The sequence below is a fragment of the Oncorhynchus mykiss genome, chromosome 18, assembly GCF_057628025.1.
Source record: "Oncorhynchus mykiss isolate SJ-2025 chromosome 18, ASM5762802v1, whole genome shotgun sequence".
In the NCBI taxonomy this organism is placed as follows: domain Eukaryota; kingdom Metazoa; phylum Chordata; class Actinopteri; order Salmoniformes; family Salmonidae; genus Oncorhynchus; species Oncorhynchus mykiss.
In genome coordinates this window covers 16,786,572-16,807,573 of record NC_143039.1, presented here as the reverse complement: position 1 = coordinate 16,807,573, position 21,002 = coordinate 16,786,572, and the positions used below count along the sequence as shown (strand labels likewise).

Genomic DNA, 21,002 nt, shown 5'->3' with positions numbered 1-21,002 from the left:
TTAAATCGTATTATTATTATTGTTATATGTAGTAGAAAGCGATGGGTTAGAAGAAGCCTACCTAACCAACCCATGAAGTAAAATGTAACATCCATATATGGCCAGCTATGTAAACTTTAACATTGATTTATCCTGCAATAGACGTCGTTCAATTGGCAACATACATTTTTGTCTTCTTCTAATGCCTCTTAAGGGGAAATGAATCTAAAAGTAACAGAATGTAATCAGATTACGTTACCCCCCCCCCCCCCCCCCCCTACAGAAAGGCAGGTAAAGACTGGAAGCCTGGACCCAAGAAGAGGTAATGGACCTGACTGGGAGTGACCAGTATGACAGTTTATATGTGCCTGTGTGTGTCCTTCTGCATGGTGCAGTTAGATACTGACTGAGAATAAAGGACTTGTTGGAAACTACAACTCCCTACTACATCACACAGTTCAGCATGATCTGGTTTATAAAGAGCTTGTTGGAAACTACAACTCCCTACTACATCACAGTTCGGCAGCACTATGTGCTCACAGAAAAAAAGAAAGAAATGGAATTAAAATAATTGAATTGAAGTTGGTGAATTATTTATTTAAAAACCAATAAATAACCGTCATTTTGGTTAATTGCACAGCACTAGTCACTCTGCATGGTGCAGTTCCATACTGAGTGAGAATAAAGGATTGGAGGACTCAAAACAGGATGTATACAGACCTTTAGTTGTCCAAGTGAACCGTCATCTGTCAAGTAGTGCATGGAGTTCTGCTGTGTGCTTGGACATTCATGGGTGTTCCTGTAGTTCTCAGTCTGAGAGTCCGTGTGTTTCAGGTCAGGCACTCCTCTGCATGACCGCAGCATGGCGTTTGAGGAAGCCTTGTGTTGTGAGTTGGTGTCTCATGCCGCAGCAACATCCCCAAAAATTTTTTGCTCTGAGCTGTGTATTTGTGAAGTACTACGCACAGTCTTGTTATATATTATTAATAAAGAATGGTTTGTTTGGCATATGCTCATTCTCCCTGCTAAAATGGGCCTGTGCACACAGATCATTAAATATACTTCTCAGCCCCTTGCTCCCATCTTGTGGTCTTGGTGGATGGTGCAGACTGTTGACTACACAGTAGGGCATACTGTAACAAAATGTTTTGCGACAAAAATAACGAACGTCTGTGTTCTTATCAGAAAAGTTCAATGGTTGTACCAACGCATTTCACCCCGTTTCAAAATGTTTTCTCTTACGCACACCAGTTGACCCTGTTCTGCTTTCCCATGGTGATACAGGGGGACAGTCTGTGCTAAAAAAACTAATCGGCGCGGCCGCCACCAGATAGTCAGACCTTCACCACTGTGGATGACTGAAACTGATACGCTGCTACATCTTTGCCCGTTGTACTATCATCTTAGTGAATCGCCCGCACCTTGCTCCAACACAACCGAGGTCATTGTCCCCCCTCTCGTTCTCTCTCCTCCTCTGCCCCCCCCTCGTTCTCTCCTCTGCCCCCCCCCCTCGTTCTCTCTCCTCCTCTTCCCTCTCTCTCGTTCTCTCTCCTCCTCTTCCCGCTCTCGTTCTCTCTCCTCCTCTTCCCTCTCTCGTTCTCTCTCCTCCTCTGCCCTCTCATGTTCTCTCTCTCCTCCTCTGCCCTCTCTTGTTCTCTGCCCCCTCTCGTTCTCTCTACTCCTCTGCCCCCTCTCTCGTTCTCTCTCCTCCTCTGCCCCCTCTCTCGTCTGCCCCCTCTCTCGTTCTCTCTCCTCCTCTGCCCCCTCTCTCGTTCTCCCTCTTCCTCTGCCCCCTCTCTCGTTCTCTGCCCTCTCTCGTTCTCTCTCTCATCTGCCCCCTCTCTCGTTCTCTCTCCTCCTCTGCCCCTCTCTCGTTCTCTCTCCTCCTCTGCCCCTCTCTCGTTCTCTCTCCTCCTCTGCCCTCACTCATTCTCTCTCTCTCGTCTGCCCCCTCTCTCGTTCTCTCCTCCTCTACCCTATTTATTTTCTACTTTCTCCTTCCTAGAAAAATAAATACAGTAAAATGTTCTCTCTACTGAACACAACCAGGACATCTTCATCATGGCATGACATGGGAGTCAGTCAGTAATTCTCCCTTTCTCTTTCTTTCCCAGTGAGGCAGCCGCCGCCAACCACAGCGTTACCCCAGACGCTGCACCCAAGGTAAGGTTCCCTCATACAGGGGCTGTAAAGTGTCTGACTGTCCCTGTGTTTGTCTTGAGTGACTGGGGTTTGTGTGTTGATGAACGAGTGTCATTTTCAGAAGCGTGGGTCAGAAATGTGTGAGTGTGTGTGTGGGAAATCTTGAGTTTAAGGTCTGGAGTATTTTTATGGTGTTGAATTCAAGAGGGTGGAAAAAGGAGTGGACGGTACAATTGCGAGCACACACAGTCGCTAACATTCTCTTCAGGAAAACTCCCAAAGCGAGAGATGAAACTAACCCAGAGCATGTTGAATGGAGAGTTTCTCTCCATTGGTTTGATAGACATGTGCTCTTCTAACATAGAAGGAAGCCTCATAGACACCACTTACAGACTAGGGCTGGATCCAATCCATGGCGCGTTGTAGAGCAGCGCATTGCACTTGATTTCTAAAGGTAATTTACGCTTGAGCCAACATGGAGGGTGAGCCAACATGAGCAGCGTTAACAGTAAACACAATCTCCAGGAATGTCAGGGAAATTGCCTTGAAAAGGCACATTGTCGTCTGTCCAGAGCGCTGCTCCATGACACGCCTTGGATTGGATACCAGCCCAGGTAACAGTAACCTACTATTACTAGTGTGCTGGTGTGTTTTACTAACCTGTGTGCTGTGTCTCCCTCACTACTGTTGCATGTGTGTACATACTTCCGTGGATCCTCCAGACGAGGCCGGCGCCCCCTGGACCCGCCCCTGTACGCCCGCCGCCCAGCCCCAGACCCTCGTTGACTCCAGCTCCAGACACGCAACAGGACATAATCTTGTTCGATGGTGAAGCCCTGGTTCCTGACGCTAACGCAACCGCACCGTCACAGGCAACCGCACCGTCACAGGCAACCACTCCGTCACAGCCGCAGGTCAGATGATGTCATAATGTCCCCTCAGGCTTCCATCAACAACATACCCTCAGTGTCAACTCATAGGTTCATAGGTTCTAGCTTAGGGATGGTCTGGTCTCCCACCTCCTCCTACCCCCTTGTTTTCCTAGGGATGGTCTGGTCTCCCACCTCCTCTACCCCCTTGTTTTCCTAGGAATGGTCTGGTCTCCCACCTCCTCTACCCCCATGTTTTCCTAGGGATGGTCTGGTCTCCCACCTCCTCTACCCCCTTGTTTTCCTAGGGATGGTCTGGCCTCCTACCTCCTCTACCTCCATGTTTTCCTAGGGATGGTCTGGTCTCCCACCTCCTCTACCCCCTTGTTTTCCTAGGGATGGTCTGGTCTCCCACCTCCTCTACCCCCTTGTTTTCCTAGGGATGGTCTGGTCTCCCACCTCCTCTACCCCCATGTTTTCCTAGGGATGGTCTGGTCTCCCACCTCCTCTACCCCCATGTTTTCCTAGGGATGGTCTGGTCTCCCACCTCTACCCCCTTGTTTTCCTAGGGATGGTCTGGTCTCCCACCTCCTCTACCCCCTTGTTTTCCTAGGGATGGTCTGGTCTCCCACCTCCTCTACCCCCTTGTTTTCCTAGGGATGGTCTGGTCTCCCACCTCCTCTACCCCCTTGTTTTCCTAGGGATGGTCTGGTCTCCCACCTCCTCTACCCCCATGTTTTCCTAGGGATGGTCTGGTCTCCCACCTCCTCTACCCCCTTGTTTTCCTAGGGATGGTCTGGTCTCCCACCTCCTCTACCCCCATGTTTTCCTAGGGATGGTCTGGTCTCCCACCTCTACCCCCTTGTTTTCCTAGGGATGGTCTGGTCTCCCACCTCCTCTACCCCCTTGTTTTCCTAGGGATGGTCTGGTCTCCCACCTCCTCTACCCCCATGTTTTCCTAGGGATGGTCTGGTCTCCCACCTCCTCTACCCCCTTGTTTTCCTAGGGATGGTCTGGTCTCCCACGTCCTCTACCTCCATGTTTTCCTAGGGATGGTCTGGTCTCCCACCTCCTCTACCCCCATGTTTTCCTAGGGATGGTCTGGTCTCCCACCTCCTCTACCCCCATGTTTTCCTAGGGATGGTCTGGTCTCCCACCTCCTCTACCCCCATGTTTTCCTAGGGATGGTCTGGTCTCCCACCTCCTCTACCTCCATGTTTTCCTAGGGATGATCTGGTCTACCACCTCCTCTACCCCCTTGTTTTCCTAGGGATGGTCTGGCCTCCCACGTCCTCTACCTCCATGTTTTCCTAGGGATGATCTGGTCTACCACCTCCTCTACCCCCTTGTTTTCCTAGGGATGGTCTGGCCTCCCACGTCCTCTACCCCCTTGTTTTCCTAGGGATGGTCTGGTCTCCCACCTCCTCTACCCCCTTGTTTTCCTAGGGATGGTCTGGCCTCCCACGTCCTCTACCTCCATGTTTTCAGCTTGCCCTTTCTGATGATCTCACCTCCTTTCATTCTCTGGTCAGTCCCTCACCCTCTTCATCCATCCTCTCCTCACCCTCTTCATCCATCCTCCACCTACTTTTTCACCTGCCTATCCATATCTCTGCAACTATTACAGCTGGTAACACCACACGAGTCATCTCCAGGGCCTTCCCAGTAAAATGTCCCAGTAATCCCAGTGCTTGTCTTCCGTGTGTGTGTGTGTGTGTGTGTGTGTGTGTGTGTGTGTGTTTGGCCCCAGCAGGGGTTATTAACCTGCTCCATATGGACCTGGATGTACTATTGCAGGCCGCCACTTCTCCGGCACCCAAAGTTGGTGTGTCTCCCCATTGGTCAGGCAGCAAGGTCACCAGGTTCAGGGGTCAGTCAGACACAGGCTTGTGGTCCTGGTGGTTTGAACCAGTCCCCTCGTTCAGTGCACAGTCTTTGCATGCTATGCATGGATTCACTCAATGCATGCAAGGGACGAATTGACAGCTTTCCTCACATGACAGTAAGACTGACAGACTGGGGACAGACGGACACGGACAGACAGACACACTGACAGACTGGGGACAGACAGTGTGTCTCTTCAGTCCAACCACCGAGATGGAATACTCTCCATTATTGCAGCATTACCAACAGTCAGGCCACTGAACTTATTCATCAACATTTGTTCCAGTTGACCCAAAGGCAGATTGATGCTCTATTAGATGCTATTAGATGCTATCATATTATACACAAAACCCTGAGAGGATCATAAGACACATGTACACAGTTCACAAATGGAGAGTGGTTAATATGGCATACAAACAGAGTTCACACTTAAACAGATGAACTTACTGGCTAGTTTCATTTATTTACCCAAGAGCGCATATAGCTAGCTTCATCTATGCCCTTTTATGTTTTTCTGTGCCTATATCATATGTGGTCTATTGGATAACAGCAGAATCATTTGGGCTTTTTTCTGGACTTGGGCTCATTAAATGTGGTCAATGTAGGGCTCATTAAATGTGGTCAATGTAGGGCTCATTAAATGTGGTCAATGTAGGGCTCATTAAATGTGGTTAATGTAGGGCTCATTAAATGTATTTACTATATGTCTCTTTAAATGTGGTTAATGTAGGGCTTCATTAAATGTGGTTAATGTAGGGCTCATTAAATGTATTAATGTCTCATCAGGCTCAGGTAGCATCAGGTCGGAATGTTCATGCTGATCAAAGCTCTAATCAAATCCAGATATTTATATGCTTTGGAATGTCACTTCCGGTTTCCTGGCGGGAAATACCCCAGAGAAAACAACATTTATTCTCGGTTAATCACAATTATGGCCTACCAAAAGGCCTCCTGCGGGGGCTGGGATTAAAAATATAGGACAAAACTACATAAAGAGAGGCCTAAGTCAACAACATAGCATGTCACAACAACATAGCAAACTAGTGCCATTTGATGAATGTAAATAGACATCTGTTACAAAACACCAAAAAGTTTGCCTAATGAAGTTCATCAATTGCCATTGATTGGGTCTACATTTAATTGATGCGCCTTGCTGACAATGTACCTTTTCTGTAGCCTGAAAAGTCGTAATATGTATGTAGCCTATTGGATAACAGCAAAATCATTTAATATATGTCTCATCAGGCTCAGGGAGCATCAGGTTGGAATTTGGATGACGATCAAATCCAGATATGTAAATTGTTAGGTTCTAAATAAAGAGTAAAAACTCAGTAAAGCTCAAACCGTTTATTCACCCAATGGGTCAGACTGCCGAACAGAGCAGAACAGAGCACGTCTCCTTCTACTCTTTTAAGCGTTACATCTCTATTGCTAGGCAGGAAGTTAAGTGATGTGGGTAATAAACTGTTCCTTCTCCCTTAATGTGACCTGACCTGGGCCCCCCATTCCTCACTAATCCACAGCTCTCCACCCTTATCAGTGACTGCAACCATGTGATTGCCTTTCATTTACTCAGAAACATTCTAAGTCCCTGGCTCATATCCAACCTTAATTGACTCCACCATATACATTTCTCCTACAGATGCCCATTAGCTTCTGGTGTAGAAACCAGACTGTGGCCCTTCTCATTTCCATAGGATACCTGATGATTAACAATATTTCAAGTTTAGAAGTCAGAACCCATCAGTTCCCCCTTTTGAACATTACCTTCATACTGTTCAACACTTATATAAACTTGGAAATGACTTAATGAACAAACAATGACATGATTTAACATTCACAGTTGATTTATGTTTACAAATCCAAGACTTATGGCCTCTGTTCTATAATCACACTGCACACTCTTATTTACATCTCTCGTCAGACAACAGAATGACATTTTAGCTTCCGGTTCCTAAGAGAGTTATAGCATAAGACTTGACAAGCAAAAAGAAACAAAACATAACAAACACTGTGTTGAGCTATGCATAATTATATATGCAAAGAAAAAGCAAAGTTTGATAATATGACAATTCCCACTCTCTCTTCACCTGACTCTATGCCTTGAGGATACTTTTCTGCTGGGTTCCACAAAAATGAAGGCCCTAAAACACCTCCTCATGCTTTCACCCAGTCTTCCCCTGTCTGGCCACAGGTTCCAAGAGGCGTTCTCAAGCCATGTCATTTTCACTTTGCTCCTCCATGGCCATCATAACATTTGATCTTGATCAGTCGGTGGAACTCTGGGGCCATTAAGTGAACAATTGCTTCAGTTCCGCTGTGGCAGCAATGATACCAGAGATATTTGATACAAGATCAAATGTTATGTCAATATTATGTTCTCCAAATTGTTAATAAAAAAATCACAATCTTTGACGGAAAGTTTACAGAGCTCATTTTGGTGTAATCGAATTTGACGTGTGCGAGAATGGCGCCTTTCGAAAGCATTGTGGGTATCGCTTCTCGGCCTTTTGGCTAAGATCAAGATCGAGTGCATTTTGCGCGGGATCCTCAAGGTGGTGCGACGTCGTCGGCGGCCACGTCACAGTCAGCGGCTGCTGGACTGAAGAATACGCTTCGTTTTAATTGGACAGGAAAGGAAAATTTGATGGAGAGTTCGTTTTGGAAAGGAAGTTCTGTTTGGACCTCTACGCCTGACAGCAGACGATGTGCACTGCCTGCAACAGAACACACCCGAGAAGTTCTACGATGTGTCTTTCTACACCATCACCCGGCTGGAGGAAGTAAGCGGGCTCTTCCGTGCGAACGCGACAACACCCGCCCTCGTGGATTTTAAAGTTGAGTCCATGTGCAGGCACAATAGGAGGGTGCTAACGGTGCATATGTTCAACCCCTGGGTCACTGAATAAACTTTAGTGTGCTACCTCAGCCGGTATGTGACCATCTTGCCAGGAGTGAGAGACATTAAGGCATCTGGACATCTAGGCATCTGGACAGGGAAGAGGTAGTTTCATGTGCTGCTAAAGGAGGACGAGAGCGGCCATGATGGATACCGCCATCCTCCTGCTTTTTCCATCGGTGTAGACAGGGGCTACCTCATGTATGCTGGACAGCCTCGTTTCTGTAGGAAGTGTAGCACGTACGGGCACCTCGCGGATGCCTGCACACAGACAAGGTGCAGAAACTGTGGGACTATTGGACATACAATGAGGGATTGCACCGTGCCAAAGCGCTGCAGTTTGTGCAACTCGGAGGACCACCTGTTCCGTCACTGCCCGAAGGCAGTCCCCTCTTACGCCAGAGCGGTGAGCGGGAAAAGACCAGATGAGGGAGAAGGCATGGAACTAAGCGCTATTGAGGAGGTTGTGGATGAGCTAGTGATGGAGAGAGAACTGCGAGAGTCAGAGGAGAGCGGGAGTGAAACGCCATCATCTCACGAGGAGAGAGGAGAAGCGGACAGCAGTTGGAACAAGCAAGTGGAGGAGGAGAAGGGAGAGCCCACCGCGCCCTCGGCTACCGAGAGCTGGACAACGGTGAGAGAGAGGAGAAAGTGCTCGGTGAAAAGGAAGCAGATGAGCCCTGTTTCCCCACTCATCCGCATGGAGGCGACGGAGAAGTCCGATTTGGGGGGGAATCGCTTCAGTTGTTTTGAAAGCGGGAAGTCTGAGGAGAAAAGCGAGGGAAACCTGGGCAGCGCAGAGGAGACTCTGCTATCCCTGTCAGTCGCGGTCTCCATCGAGAGCAGTGGTCTGGCACCCAGTGGTGTTCCAGCACCCACACAGATGGAGGGGGAGCATGAGGAGGAGGACAGTGTTTTCCCGACCCCTATCTTGGTGGACAGTCCTCCGACTGGAGAACATCGTTTCCCAGACAGGCCGCCTAATGAGTTAATGTACTTAAAGTGAGTTTGGAAAATAACGTCATCATTAGATAGTTGTCTTTTTCCCTCATGTCGTCTATTATTAACCTCGCTAGCATCAACGTTAGAGGGCTTAGGAACCCAGATAAAAGGGCGACTGTTTTTTCCCATTTGTCCTCCATTCGCTTCTCTGTGTGTTTTTTACAAGAAGTACATTTAAAAGATCAAAATGACGTGGAGAGGTTTACGCGGGAATGGGTTCAGGGAGAGTCGAGGTGGAGTGTCGGAGGGGTGCATTCTACAGGGGTTGGTGTTCTATGTGGGAATAGGGATTTAAAAATAGTAGGAAGTTTTTCGGCAGTACACGGGAGGGTTTTAATAGTAGATATCGATTGGAAGGGTAAATGTTTTAGATTTATTAATGTATATGCACCATCGACACCCAAGGAAAGGAGGGAAATGCTTAACGACCTAGACGCTATTTTTATGACAATCAGACAGGTGTTTATGGGGGGAGATTTTAATGTCATATGACCGAGGTAATCTAGGCGGGCATCTTGTAAAAAGTCTTATAGGTGTGTATATATATATAATTTGGTTGATACTTATAGAATGGTGCATGCGGATGATCCCGGTTTCACTTGGGGAAACAGCAGGGGCTCGAGGAGCCGCATAGATTATCTGTTTGTTCCGCGTGAACTCTGTGTGTCCTCCGCGTGCGTTACACCGGTATTTTATTCAGACCACAGTTGCCTGTCTGTGACAGTAGAATTAAAAACAATTGAATTTGGAAAAGGGTATTGGAAAATTAATAACGGCATTTTACACGACAAAACTTTTGGGACAAGATTCAGGTCTTTTTTCCAGGGCTGTGTAGCTATGAAACCTTTTTATTCTACTGTCAGAGTGGTGGGAGAGAACAAAATGAAAGAATCAAGAGTTTTATTCAGAATTTTTGCAAAGACAAAGTACGTAATAACCACACAGAATTGTATAAATTGCAGAATGAACTAAAATATCTACACATCCAAGGAAATGTAAATGGTGGCGGATTAGATAAAGACAAATTGGGTATCCTGCTGAAAAAGCAGCACACATTATTTGAAAAGAAAGCTTGAGACTTCATTTTTAAAAGTCAGCAAGATAAATGGGAAAATGATGAAGTGCTCGGCATATTTTTTCAAGCAAATTAAATCACGGGGAAAGAGGACTATTTCGGCTTTATTGGACCGAGATGGTTGAGGATGGAGATGGCATGCTTGGTGTCGCTACACACCACTTTTCTCAGCTATTTCAAAAACAAACAATTGATTATGAGAAAGGGACTACATTTTTAAAATGCGTGGATGTGCATATACCTTTGGATATTAGAGACCAATTAGAAGGGGAATTGAAATTAGATGAAATTCATATGGCACTGAAGAGCATGAAAGATAAAAGTACCAGGAGTGGATGGGCTCTCTAAAGAGTTTTACATAGTTTTTTGGGATATAATTGGATGTCATCTGTTGGAAGTGTTTAGAGGTATATTTGGTTTGGAGCATATGGGAGTTTCGATGTGTGAGGGGGTAATCTCTCTACTGTATAAAAAGGGAGACCCCAAGACATTAGCAAATTGGAGATCTTTAACAATGTTGTGTGTTGACTATAAATTATTAAGCAAAGCCATAACTAATCGCCTATCTTCTGCCATGGCATATGTTGTTGGTTTAGACCAAACATGTGGTGTGGTGGGGAGAAGATTAACCTGGAACTTGCATTTGCACAGAGACGTTCAAGCCTATTTAGAGGAAAGGCACCTGCCAGCTATTACTGTGAATTTGAACCAGGAAAAAGCTTTTGACATGGTAAACCATTAGTTTTTATTTAGAATTATGGAAAAATTTGGTTTTGGAAATAATTTAATGAAATGGGTAAAAATTCTGTATAGTAATGTGGGTAGCAGGGTAAATATAAATGGGAATATTGGAAATGTTATCAAGCAATTACGAGGTGTCAGACAGGGTGACCCTCTATCTGCTCTATTGTATGTTTTATATATTGAACCTTTCGCATGCGCAATTAGGACAAATTATAACATCAAAGGCCTCATTTTACCTGGAGGGGATATGCTAAAAATATCACAATATGCGGACGACACAGTTTTATATTTACGAGACGACCTGAGCTTGAAAGAGTCTTTCAAAGTCATTGATGAATTCTCTGTTGCGTCTGGGTCGAAGATAAACAAGAATAAAACAGAAATAAAATATTTGGGACAGTGGAAAAGGAGAACGGATCAGTTATGTGGTTTGACTGTGTGCACAGGACCAATGGTAGTACTCGGCATATCTTTCGGAAATGAAATTAAAGATGACATGTTTAATTGGAAAGAAAAACTATTATCGCTTAATAAAAGATTGGGACTGTGGAAAGTCAGGCGACTATCCTTTAGTGGGAAGGTGTTAGTGCTGAAGGCGGACATTCTGCCTTCATTACTTCACCTTGCATATGTGTTTCCCATGCCGGTGTCACTTAAGAAAAACTTTCATACGGGTACTGTTTAATTTCTTTTGGGGGGGATATGAGTACATCCGTAGAGATCGGATGTACCAGCCTATAGAGGCTGGTGGAAGGGATTTCCCTCATATTCCTCTCAAGCTAGATGCGTTCAATTGGTTCAATTTATAAAACAGGAAGTTTGGAAAAGAATGCAATTCGAAATAGATAAGTGGGGCATCGTATCAGTTAAACAGATGGAAAGGGATTTCCATCATTGTAAATGTTTTTTATAGCCTATATATAGTTGTATTCCATAAGTAAAATTGAATTGTAGGCTAAGCCTTTGTACATATTGGATACACACAGAGGGTTATTCGGAGGTCACTTTGGCATACGTGTGTGTTTTTATTTTTAGAATTGTTTATTGTTTTTGGAGCTTGTTAAAGGCACGTTAATCTTAAATGTAGACCTGTAATACTGGTCAGGTTCTGCAGAACAGCACTGTTTTTCAGGAGTTTTGATATTTTTATATTGTTACGGTCCTTTTTGATACTGTTTGTAAGTATCCATGTTATGTACAACGTAATGCACTGAATTTGTAATTGAATGTGAAATTAAAATAAAAATTATTAAAAAAAAAAATTAAAAAAAATCTGTTCTTATCAGTTTAATATCTGATATGTGCCCTATCTGGGGACCATATATTAAATTGATTTTTGGAACAGGGAGATGGAATAGGGGCTTACTCCGTCCACTCCACGCACCGACCTGGTATTGCAGTACCTCCAGGAACGGTCCACCCCGTCACTGTAAAGATAAATCAGGCAGAGACAACAGAGTTGATTAGTTTTAATTTGTTAGGATCATGATGTATATTGAAAGTTCACCTCAATGATTGCTAGATAGTGCTGGTCAAGTCGGTCTTCTAATCAAAGTTTATTTGTCACGCGCACGGGATACAGGGTGTAAACGGTAGAATGAAATGCTTACTTGCAAGCTCAGTGCTATACACATTATCAAATATATACACATAGCGAAGTAGTAAAGTAGTAAAAACAAACAGTTATGATTGGAAATGTATACGAGAATGAATGAATATACAGTGTAAACTATTACATGTGCTAAAGTCATGTACTGGTAATATGGCCCGCCTCGCATACCGGTAACGTTGTCTGAAGTCATTATTTGATAGGCCTGTTATTTTCATAAGACTCAAATATGCGGTTGAAATGTATACAAGGTTTGTAACTCATCTGCCTGTGTTAAAGTAACTATGTCTGTTTATCCCATTGATTCTATGATTTCACACTGCACTTTTTCAAGTGACAAACTTGATATAGGGTACCAAGGGTTATTCCTTCGCTTACAGCATATATACATATACACAATACAGTCATTGGCTTACGCCGAGTCTCGGAGGGTCGGGCCTGGTTAGTACTTGGATGGTACACTGCCTGGGAACACCAGGTGCTGTAAGCATTTCTGTCCAGCAGAGTGTACTCTTGTACTATTTAATCAGGGAGCAACTGTCTTTACGTATCACGGTTTCTCTCAATCGCCTACAAGCATTTTTTTGGAACAATGTTGATTTTCAAAACAGTCAACAAGCAACAGAACTTTTGCTAAACAGTAAATGCTTATTCAAAATGTAGTTGTCTTTTAAAAAAACAAAAACATTCCTAAAATATATACAGTCAACATTGTAAATACATTCATCAAAAGAACTGCCTGTCAAAATATTAACACAACTATACTTTTCTCTTGAGTCCAAGAAGACAAAACAAAGGTAGTCTGTCTTTTAAAAATCCCAGTAGATCTGTGTGTGTGTGTGTGTGTGTGTGTGTGTGTATATATATTTATGCGTGCGTGTTATTTGCAGTCACTAAATCATGATCAAAACTGGAAGTACAACTATCCAAAGGTGCAGAATTATGGGTAATTACAATTTCAAACAAATTTGATTCCTGATAAATTAAATTAAGCACATTGTGTGCATGATTAATTCATGATATCACAATCTATTCAATACATAGGCTGGTTTGCTCATAGTTCTGTAGACTTTCAATTTGTGTACAGAAACACAATCCACAACAGAAATCAGTAAAGCTGAATACAATGGGGTAACAATTGATATGAATGTATAATCCTCAATCCACACCAAAGCAAAACTCTATAATGGAAGGTCACATGTAGGAGATGACATAGGAGTCAGCCAAAGTTACTTAGAAGTAGTCCAACTTCATTCTCTGCATCTCTGAAAGTGATTTATTGAGCATTTTTAAAATAACAGGAACATATTCCACCCTAGTCTGGTGGTTAAAAGGTGTTTAGCTGAATCCTTTATATAAAGTTTACAAAGTTCTTCCCTAGTGTAGTTCCTAGTTGACAGTTGCCATGGTTACACAGCTTTTTCTAATCTCATCTGGTCTCTCATCTCTTATTGCCTCACGGAAGGCGGCTTCCTGGGACTCATGGGAGGTAAGCACTTCCTGTATTTTCCCTCTCCAGCCCTCCTGATTGCTCTCCATGTTTGGGAAAAGTATACTTAAGGGTGGTACACGCATTACGTGAGGGCTGTGACCTGTTAAGTGGCCAGTTCGAATCCAAGTTGCAACTATACCCAACATAGTAAACTGAGTGACTGAACAAAAAGCTTTAAATATGTGACAAAACAATTCTGGTGCTTCCCTCCCTTGTGACACAGTAGCCTAGACACTGGGATATAAACCAGAAGGTCACAGGTTCTAATCTGGGCAATACCCTCCTCCCTAGTGACACAGTAGACTAGACACTGGGATATAAACCAGAAGGTCACAGGTTCTAATCTGGGCAATACCCTCCTCCCTAGTGACACAGTAGACTAGACACTGGGATATAAACCAGAAGGTCACAGGTTCTAATCTGGGCAATACCCTTTCTCAAAAAAATATTGCCATTTGGCCACTTCTTATAACAAGCATAACTTTGTCTTACAGGATTGTTCCCCGTTTCTGTTTTTAAAATCTACACTAGTAGAATCACTCACCATATTCTACTATAATTTTATTAGTCAAGCAGGTATGTTCCTTGTATGTTGTTTTAGGTGTTCTGAATAACAGCTCCATCAAAATTAGCAGAACACTTATGGTTCTATTCAATCTGAATCGCTGAAGCTTTACAGATCGTGTAACCAACTTCACATAGCCCCCCCCCCCCCAGAAGAAAGGCACACGGACACCCGCACTTCAGGGTGACTTGGTTTTTATCTGCAGTAAAAGATATCAAAACAGTGATGACAGGCATTGATTGACAGGACATCACAGCCACACATTCACTGCTCTCAGAATATCTCTCTCAGACTCAATCCACAAAGTGACCGTATAGTATACATGCGTTGTGTTTAGAAAATAACAAAAATACAGTAAAGCATACCTGCAGTAAAAGATATCAAACGGTGATGATGGGCATTGACAGGACGGTCACAGCCACACGTTCACTGGTTAGGTAGGACACAAGATATCTTTTAGATAGGAGCAACAGTAATGACACATGTCCTCAATGGGAAGTGATATTAATCCATAAATACAGAGTACAACCCTTTTATATAAACATTTAAAAGGTAGTAAGAAAATAAACGTTCACTCAATATGTCACCTGCTGGCAATAGCTAGCGTGACATTGTAGTGCAGTGACCAACGGTCCTAGTTAGCTAGTCATTAACATGGCTAGCTAAACCAGCAAAAACTTGGTTAACTTGCTGAAATAGGTTTTCAATACATTAACCTGCAAAATAAACATAGCCACATTCGCTATTGACTTTAGGATAAATGAACCAGTTTTCCAAAAACACCTGTGTTATACAGTTTTTATATAGAGAGGAAAGAGACACGAACCTGCTCTCAGACTATCTCTCTCAGACTGAGGAGCAGACAGACCAACTTGCCAAATAGGGGAGAAGCACTCAAAACCCACTAGTTGTTCTTTCAAAGAAAATAATACAAAAATGCTAAGTCCGAAGACCTCTCGTATTAAACACCTCTCGTATTAAACACCTCTCGTATTAAACACCTCTCGTATTAAACACCTCTCGTATTAAACACCTCTTGTAACTACCCATCCCGGATCCGGAAGAATTGTCATCAACTGACACTAAGTAGCATAACGCAACAGACAAAAAAAAACATATTTACTAGAAATATTCATATTCACGAAATCACAAGTGAAATATATTCAAACACAGCTTAGCCTTTTGTTAATCACCCTGTCATCTCAGATTTTGAAAATATGCTTTACAGCCAAAGACAAGCATTTGTGTAAGTTTATCTATAGCCTAGCATAGCATTATGCCTAGCTAGCAGCAGGCAATCTGGTAACGAAAATCAGAAAAGCAATCCAATTCAATCATTTACCTTTGAGCTTCGGATGTTTTCACTCACGAGACTCCCAGTTAGATAGCAAATGTTCCTTTTTTCCAGAAAAATTATTTTTGTAGCCAAAAATAGCTCGGTTAGTTCTTCACATTTGGCTGAGAAAACGACCTGAAATTGTGGTCATGACAACACCGAAAAAATATTCCAAATTAGCTCCATAATATCGACAGAAACATGGCAAACGTTGTTTATAATCAATCCTCAAGGTGTTTTTCAAATATCTATTCGATAATATATCAACCGGGACAGAGCTTTTTTCAGTAAGACCTGGTGGAAAAATAGCTACCTCTGTCTTTTGCGCGAGAAATACACAAAGAGCCATCAGGTGGACACTGACGCAAACGCAATGTTGTCGCTCAGACTCATTTTTCAAAATAAAAGCCTGAAACTCTGTCTTGTGATACTAGACACATATTAAGGAAGCCATAGAAAAAGGAATCTCGTTGATATCCCATTCACTGCTCAATAGAGAAGCATAGGAAGGGACTCTTATTTAGAAACCGCTGCGTTCCTGATTGGATTTTTCCTCATTATTTTGCCTGCAATATCAGTTCTGTTATACTCACAGACAATATCTTTACAGTTTTGGAAACTTTAGAGTGTTTTCTATCCTAAGCTGTCAATTATATGCATATTCTATTTTCTAGTCCTGAAAAATAGCCTGTTTACTTTGGGAACGCTATTTTTAAAAAATTAAAAAATAAATGATTGAACAGGTTTAACAACCGTACTACAATGGCAGCAAATATTTTTTATGAATTTATTAACACATAATGAAAGGTCTACTTTATGTTCTTTGTCTACATTGCGCGTGAGGTTGATGGAAACTCTACATTTTCAATTTGTGATTTCCGTTTGAGCCGATATCACCGTGAATGCAGTCTCCGCTAACGAGGGACATTGCCTTTACATTTCAATCATGCTGTAGCGCTGACTTTCCACTATACAGATTAGAGGTCGACCGAGGAAGCCATAGAAAGAGGGACAATTTCGAGTTTTCATAATCGGTAATCTGCCTTTTTGGATGCCGATTATGACCGATTACATTGCAATCCATGACGAAACTCCGTGGCAGGCTGACCACCTGTTACGCGAGTGCATCGTCAAAAGGACCTAATGGCTGCAATGAGCCAAGGTAAAATGCTAGCTAGCATTAAACTTATCTTATAAAAAAAACAATCAATCTTCACATAATCACTAGTTAACCTAGTAATATCATCAACCATGTGTAGTTAACTAGCTATTTTTTTTAGGCAAGCTGAAGTTAGAAATATGCTATGTAGAACAAGTAGAATAAAGGAATCACGTCGGCTCCATTCGTTGCATTTATATCTACAAAGTTCGTATACTGAATGTGGCCATGGGCATTTGGGATAATTGTTTTGAATTTGTACTTTTATTCGGTGTTCTAGGATATTTCCTTTCAAGCGTTTTCTTTGAAACATTAGTAGCAATAGGAATGTTCTTGGTTTGTTGGGTACCATATTCTGCAGACACTTGAATGGCGAGCTGATCTCTGGCAGCACTCACAGATCTCTCTCTTATCTCTTGGTCTGTTGTCCCTTATCCTACAATTCCTGCTTTTGACCCATGGCCCCTTTATGCCCTGTGGCTTTTTGTCATCAAACCGTCGGTCCCATTCCAAATTCTCTGTGTTGCTCCACCCACGTGCACCTTGGCCACCCCTCTACCTGCCATACTGCCTCGCCCCCTTCCCTCCTCAGCCTGAACCCGAGCATCCCCCTGCAGTGGAGGAGCCCCAGCAGAACGACGACAAAGGGTCCCAGGAGACCAAGGCCGGCTGGGAGGAAGAGGAGCCTGCAGCCAACCAGGGTGGCTGGGGCGATGATGAGACTGGGGCCGCCCCGAGCTGGGATACTGAAGGGACACAGGCTTCTCAGGCATGCTGGGACCAGGATGTGACCCAGACTGGGCATTCTCAGGGTGGCTGGGGCGATAACGGGGCCCAGGTAGGGGAAGAGGCTGCAGATGCTGCCTCTGATGGACAGCCAGGCTGGGGTGATGCGGGTGCCCAGGCTGGGTGGGCAGAGGAGCCAGCTGCAGACGGGCAGGTGGGCTGGGCTGAGTCTGGGCAGACTGGCTGGGCTGACTCAGAGCAGAGCGTGAGTAGGCGGGAAACGAGGAAGTACTGTAGGGGAGTGTAGATGTGCTATAGGTAGCGCTGGTAGATGGACAGGAGGTTCATTACAGTAGTGATGGGAGACCAAGGCTTCTGAAGGGTGTTGATCATTGACTGGGACAAACAAACACCCTGTGATTACCCCATCTGACAGGAGGTTGATGAAGTTTCAGTCTCCCATCTTTAGGATCCGTAGATAGATGGCATGGCTGTTGTGGCGGTCTGATGGTGGCACATGTTGACAGATTGTGCCCGGGGAGAGTCTTTGTGCCTGGGTGTATGTATTCCTGTGAAGTCTTCATACCTGTATGTGTATGCTGATCTTTGTGGGGTGGGAGGGATACATGTTCATTGGGAATTCTCACCTCCCCTTTCTCTCCCTTCCAGACTGACACTGCTGTGGCAGCCGCTGCAGGGGCTGCAACCGTAAGTACTGGAGTAAATGGGCCATTCATATGTAGTACAAACATTGGGTCCCTGGCATATCACTCCCTCTACAGTGTGATGTAACCATTGTAGAATTGATTGACCACTTAATAAATTTCTCAGTATCAAATGAAGCCTTTTCTCTGCTTATTTCTGAATCCAGACTGCGGTGACCAATGGGTCTTCTGAGGCGCTGCCGGCTGGAGTCATCTACAAGGTGAGCCCTTCGCTTGTCTTGTTTCTAGAGGACCGTAGAGACGGCTACTGAAAAGGGGTTGTTTGAACACCAAGTTTCAGGTTCACGGAGGAAGAAAACTCCAGCACACTAGTATTTTTCAATATTCTGCCAACAATGGATCTTGGTTGTTGCGGTCAGTATATCTTAAATCAGGTAGCAATATCGCTGTGTGTGATGTCCAAAAAAATAATAATTCAGGTCAAAGCCATGCATGACTATGCTGCCACCGATGGAGACGAGCTGGAGATGAAAGCAGGAGATGTTGTGCTGGTCCTGGCCTGGGAGAATCCTGATGAGCAGGTCGGTAGCCAGCCGCATTCTACCCCCACTGAGAACTATAACACGTTTTCACACGTGATTGGGTTACATCCTCTGATAACCCATGCTGTTTGCGTGTGTGTGCAGGATGACGGCTGGCTCATGGGCGTGAAGGAATCTCATTGGCTGGAGAACAAAGACCTCTTGGCAAAAGGAGTCTTCCCTGAAAACTTTACCCAGAAGTTGTGAGCCGGACGTCCCATCCAACCTGCACTCCCCCTTCCCCTCTAATCCCTCTTCCGTCCTTTGGGACATCTGCCAGGATAGAAACAAACCAAACCACATCATCTCAATCCTTGACCCGTGTATCAAATGTGCTGGTATATTTTAGCAGATTCGCACGATTATTGTTTTGATTTGTTACATTTGACTACGTAACGTATGTGTTTTTGCTAATGCTAATGCGGTCAGTAATGTATTTATGCTAAGCTAATGTGGCCAGTAGAAACAAAGAGTATGCTAGTTTCAATGAAAAAGTAATGGATGTCACACTGCTTGAACACCTTTTGACATATCATGTAAAAAAAACAAAAAAAAAACATTAAGAGTTGCATGATCATTTTACTGTAGTAACAACATCACACCCCTAGACAGAGATTGGGACTGCTCTGGTATCAGTCCTTCAGTTCTGACTGTGATGAGACGAAAAATGTACTGGTACTGGACCAGAACCTTGGGGCACACCAGATTAAAGCAATGTTGACCTGGGTCATGTTCGGAAGGGTACTCGAAGAAAAACGTTTTGCAACGGGAAAACAAAAAAAATCTCTGTTCTTATTGGAGAGTTCAGGTAGCATTCACCCTACTGGCTCTGTTGTCGTTAACTCTTAAGTCTATACTTTATGTCTGTATCAAACTTTAAGTCACTATTATTATATTTTGCCCAATGAAATGCAAAAAGACTCAGTAGCAGTTCTGAAACCATGTGATCTTATATCTGTGACCCGTTTAATGTACCATTTGCCTCTGAGAAGTGGGCTCCCTAGGCTGTCGCTCCGCTAAGATGAATGTTTTATCTATTGTACTGTCCCTCTCTCCACCTTTGTATTGTACTGTCCCTCTCTCCACCTTTATGTATTGTACTGTCCCTCTCTCCACCTTTATGTATTGTACTGTCCCTCTCTAGACCTTTATGTATTGTACTGTCCCTCTCTCCACCTTTATGTATTGTACTGTCCCTCTCTCCTAAGCAGTAGTTGAAGGGAAATAAAGGAAACCCAGCCGTTGCTCTCTCCCTTAGAGAGAAATCTCTCAGAGATTGGGTCAGCAGTCAGGACACACATCAGAATCAGGCTCCCTAGCTCTGTGTATTTTTCTATCAGTCCCTCTCCTGTGAAAGAGATTCCTGGGACATGTGTTAGGGAATGGTGTGCAGAAGCCCTGCAGCGTTGCAACCATATACATGGAATCCATAGAAAGGGCTTTGAAGTTGAAACCTCTAGCCCTGGCAATTTGACTGGTAAACTCACGTGTGCAATGGCTGCCAGTCCACCCACTATGCCACCATTGACTTGAATGAGGAAGCCTGTTCTATGGATTCTATTTCTACGGTTGCGACAACTTTTGTGAAACACTGGATAACTAAAGCAAGAGAATAATAGTCTCTCAACTCTGTGGTATTGGTTTCATTAGAACTCAGGTTATTGCTTGGCTCTGAGTGGAGTGATAATGGCCCAATCATAAAATCTACACCTAACTTGTCTCTATTAGAATATGTTGATAAGGGCTAGAGGGGCGAGGGGTAATGAACAAAACCGCATGTTCAGAAGAGTTTTAGAACTGTGGTCAATGTTCTGATCAAAAGTAAGGCAACTATTTATGGGTGTCATACCATTTGAATGTAACAATCCATACAAAGTATTCAAAGAGCCCTGAAACAAATCATCTCAGTGTCCACGTTGTGTCCTGCTGAAAACCAAAGTTAAACTCAAGTCAAATTAAACCTATGGGATGTACTGTGTTCAACTCCTAGATGTAGCTGGAAATCAACACCTGTGTGAACACCCTGTAACTGTATGTTTAAAATGTCTCTCGGTGGAAAGTGAGCGAGCCTGTAACCGACAGACTTCTTTACAACATTAAAGATGGGTTCAACACCAGACACTGTGGCCTTCATTGTTTCACCTGCTTTACACCTGGGGGTTAGAACACCTCTGCATGCTGCCTGTATGGTGATAGCCTAAACAACATTTTCACACCCTACTGATCACACATCAGAAGACCAATCAGACAGCTGCCCCTCACTCGGGGACAACAC

At 43.9% G+C, this 21,002-nt stretch overlaps 1 protein-coding gene and 1 non-coding gene across 12 annotated transcripts in view; both read left to right on the top strand.

The window, feature by feature from the left end:
- LOC110495549 (myc box-dependent-interacting protein 1) overlaps positions 1 to 20,844 on the top strand; it is a 41,515-nt gene extending 20,671 nt beyond the window's left edge. For 2 of the 11 annotated variants that reach the window (XM_090207437.1, XM_090207435.1), the window contains 9 exons: positions 263 to 301; positions 2,094 to 2,142; positions 2,844 to 3,035; positions 13,669 to 13,692; positions 17,348 to 17,746; positions 18,151 to 18,189; positions 18,353 to 18,406; positions 18,626 to 18,727; positions 18,833 to 20,844. In XM_090207437.1, the coding sequence (XP_090063563.1) occupies positions 263 to 301; positions 2,094 to 2,142; positions 2,844 to 3,035; positions 13,669 to 13,692; positions 17,348 to 17,746; positions 18,151 to 18,189; positions 18,353 to 18,406; positions 18,626 to 18,727; positions 18,833 to 18,934 (1,000 nt within the window). In that variant the 3' untranslated portion in view covers positions 18,935 to 20,844. The remainder of the gene's footprint in view (positions 1 to 262; positions 302 to 2,093; positions 2,143 to 2,843; positions 3,036 to 13,668; positions 13,693 to 17,347; positions 17,747 to 18,150; positions 18,190 to 18,352; positions 18,407 to 18,625; positions 18,728 to 18,832) is intronic. The other 9 variants (XM_090207438.1, XM_090207436.1, XM_090207441.1 and 6 more) reach the window with 5 other exon arrangements.
- On the top strand, positions 11,836 to 12,019 carry LOC118965399 (U2 spliceosomal RNA). Its single transcript, XR_016488652.1, has one exon. It is a non-coding gene; the product is annotated as a U2 spliceosomal RNA (small nuclear RNA).
- Positions 20,845 to 21,002: the final 158 nt, after the last annotated feature.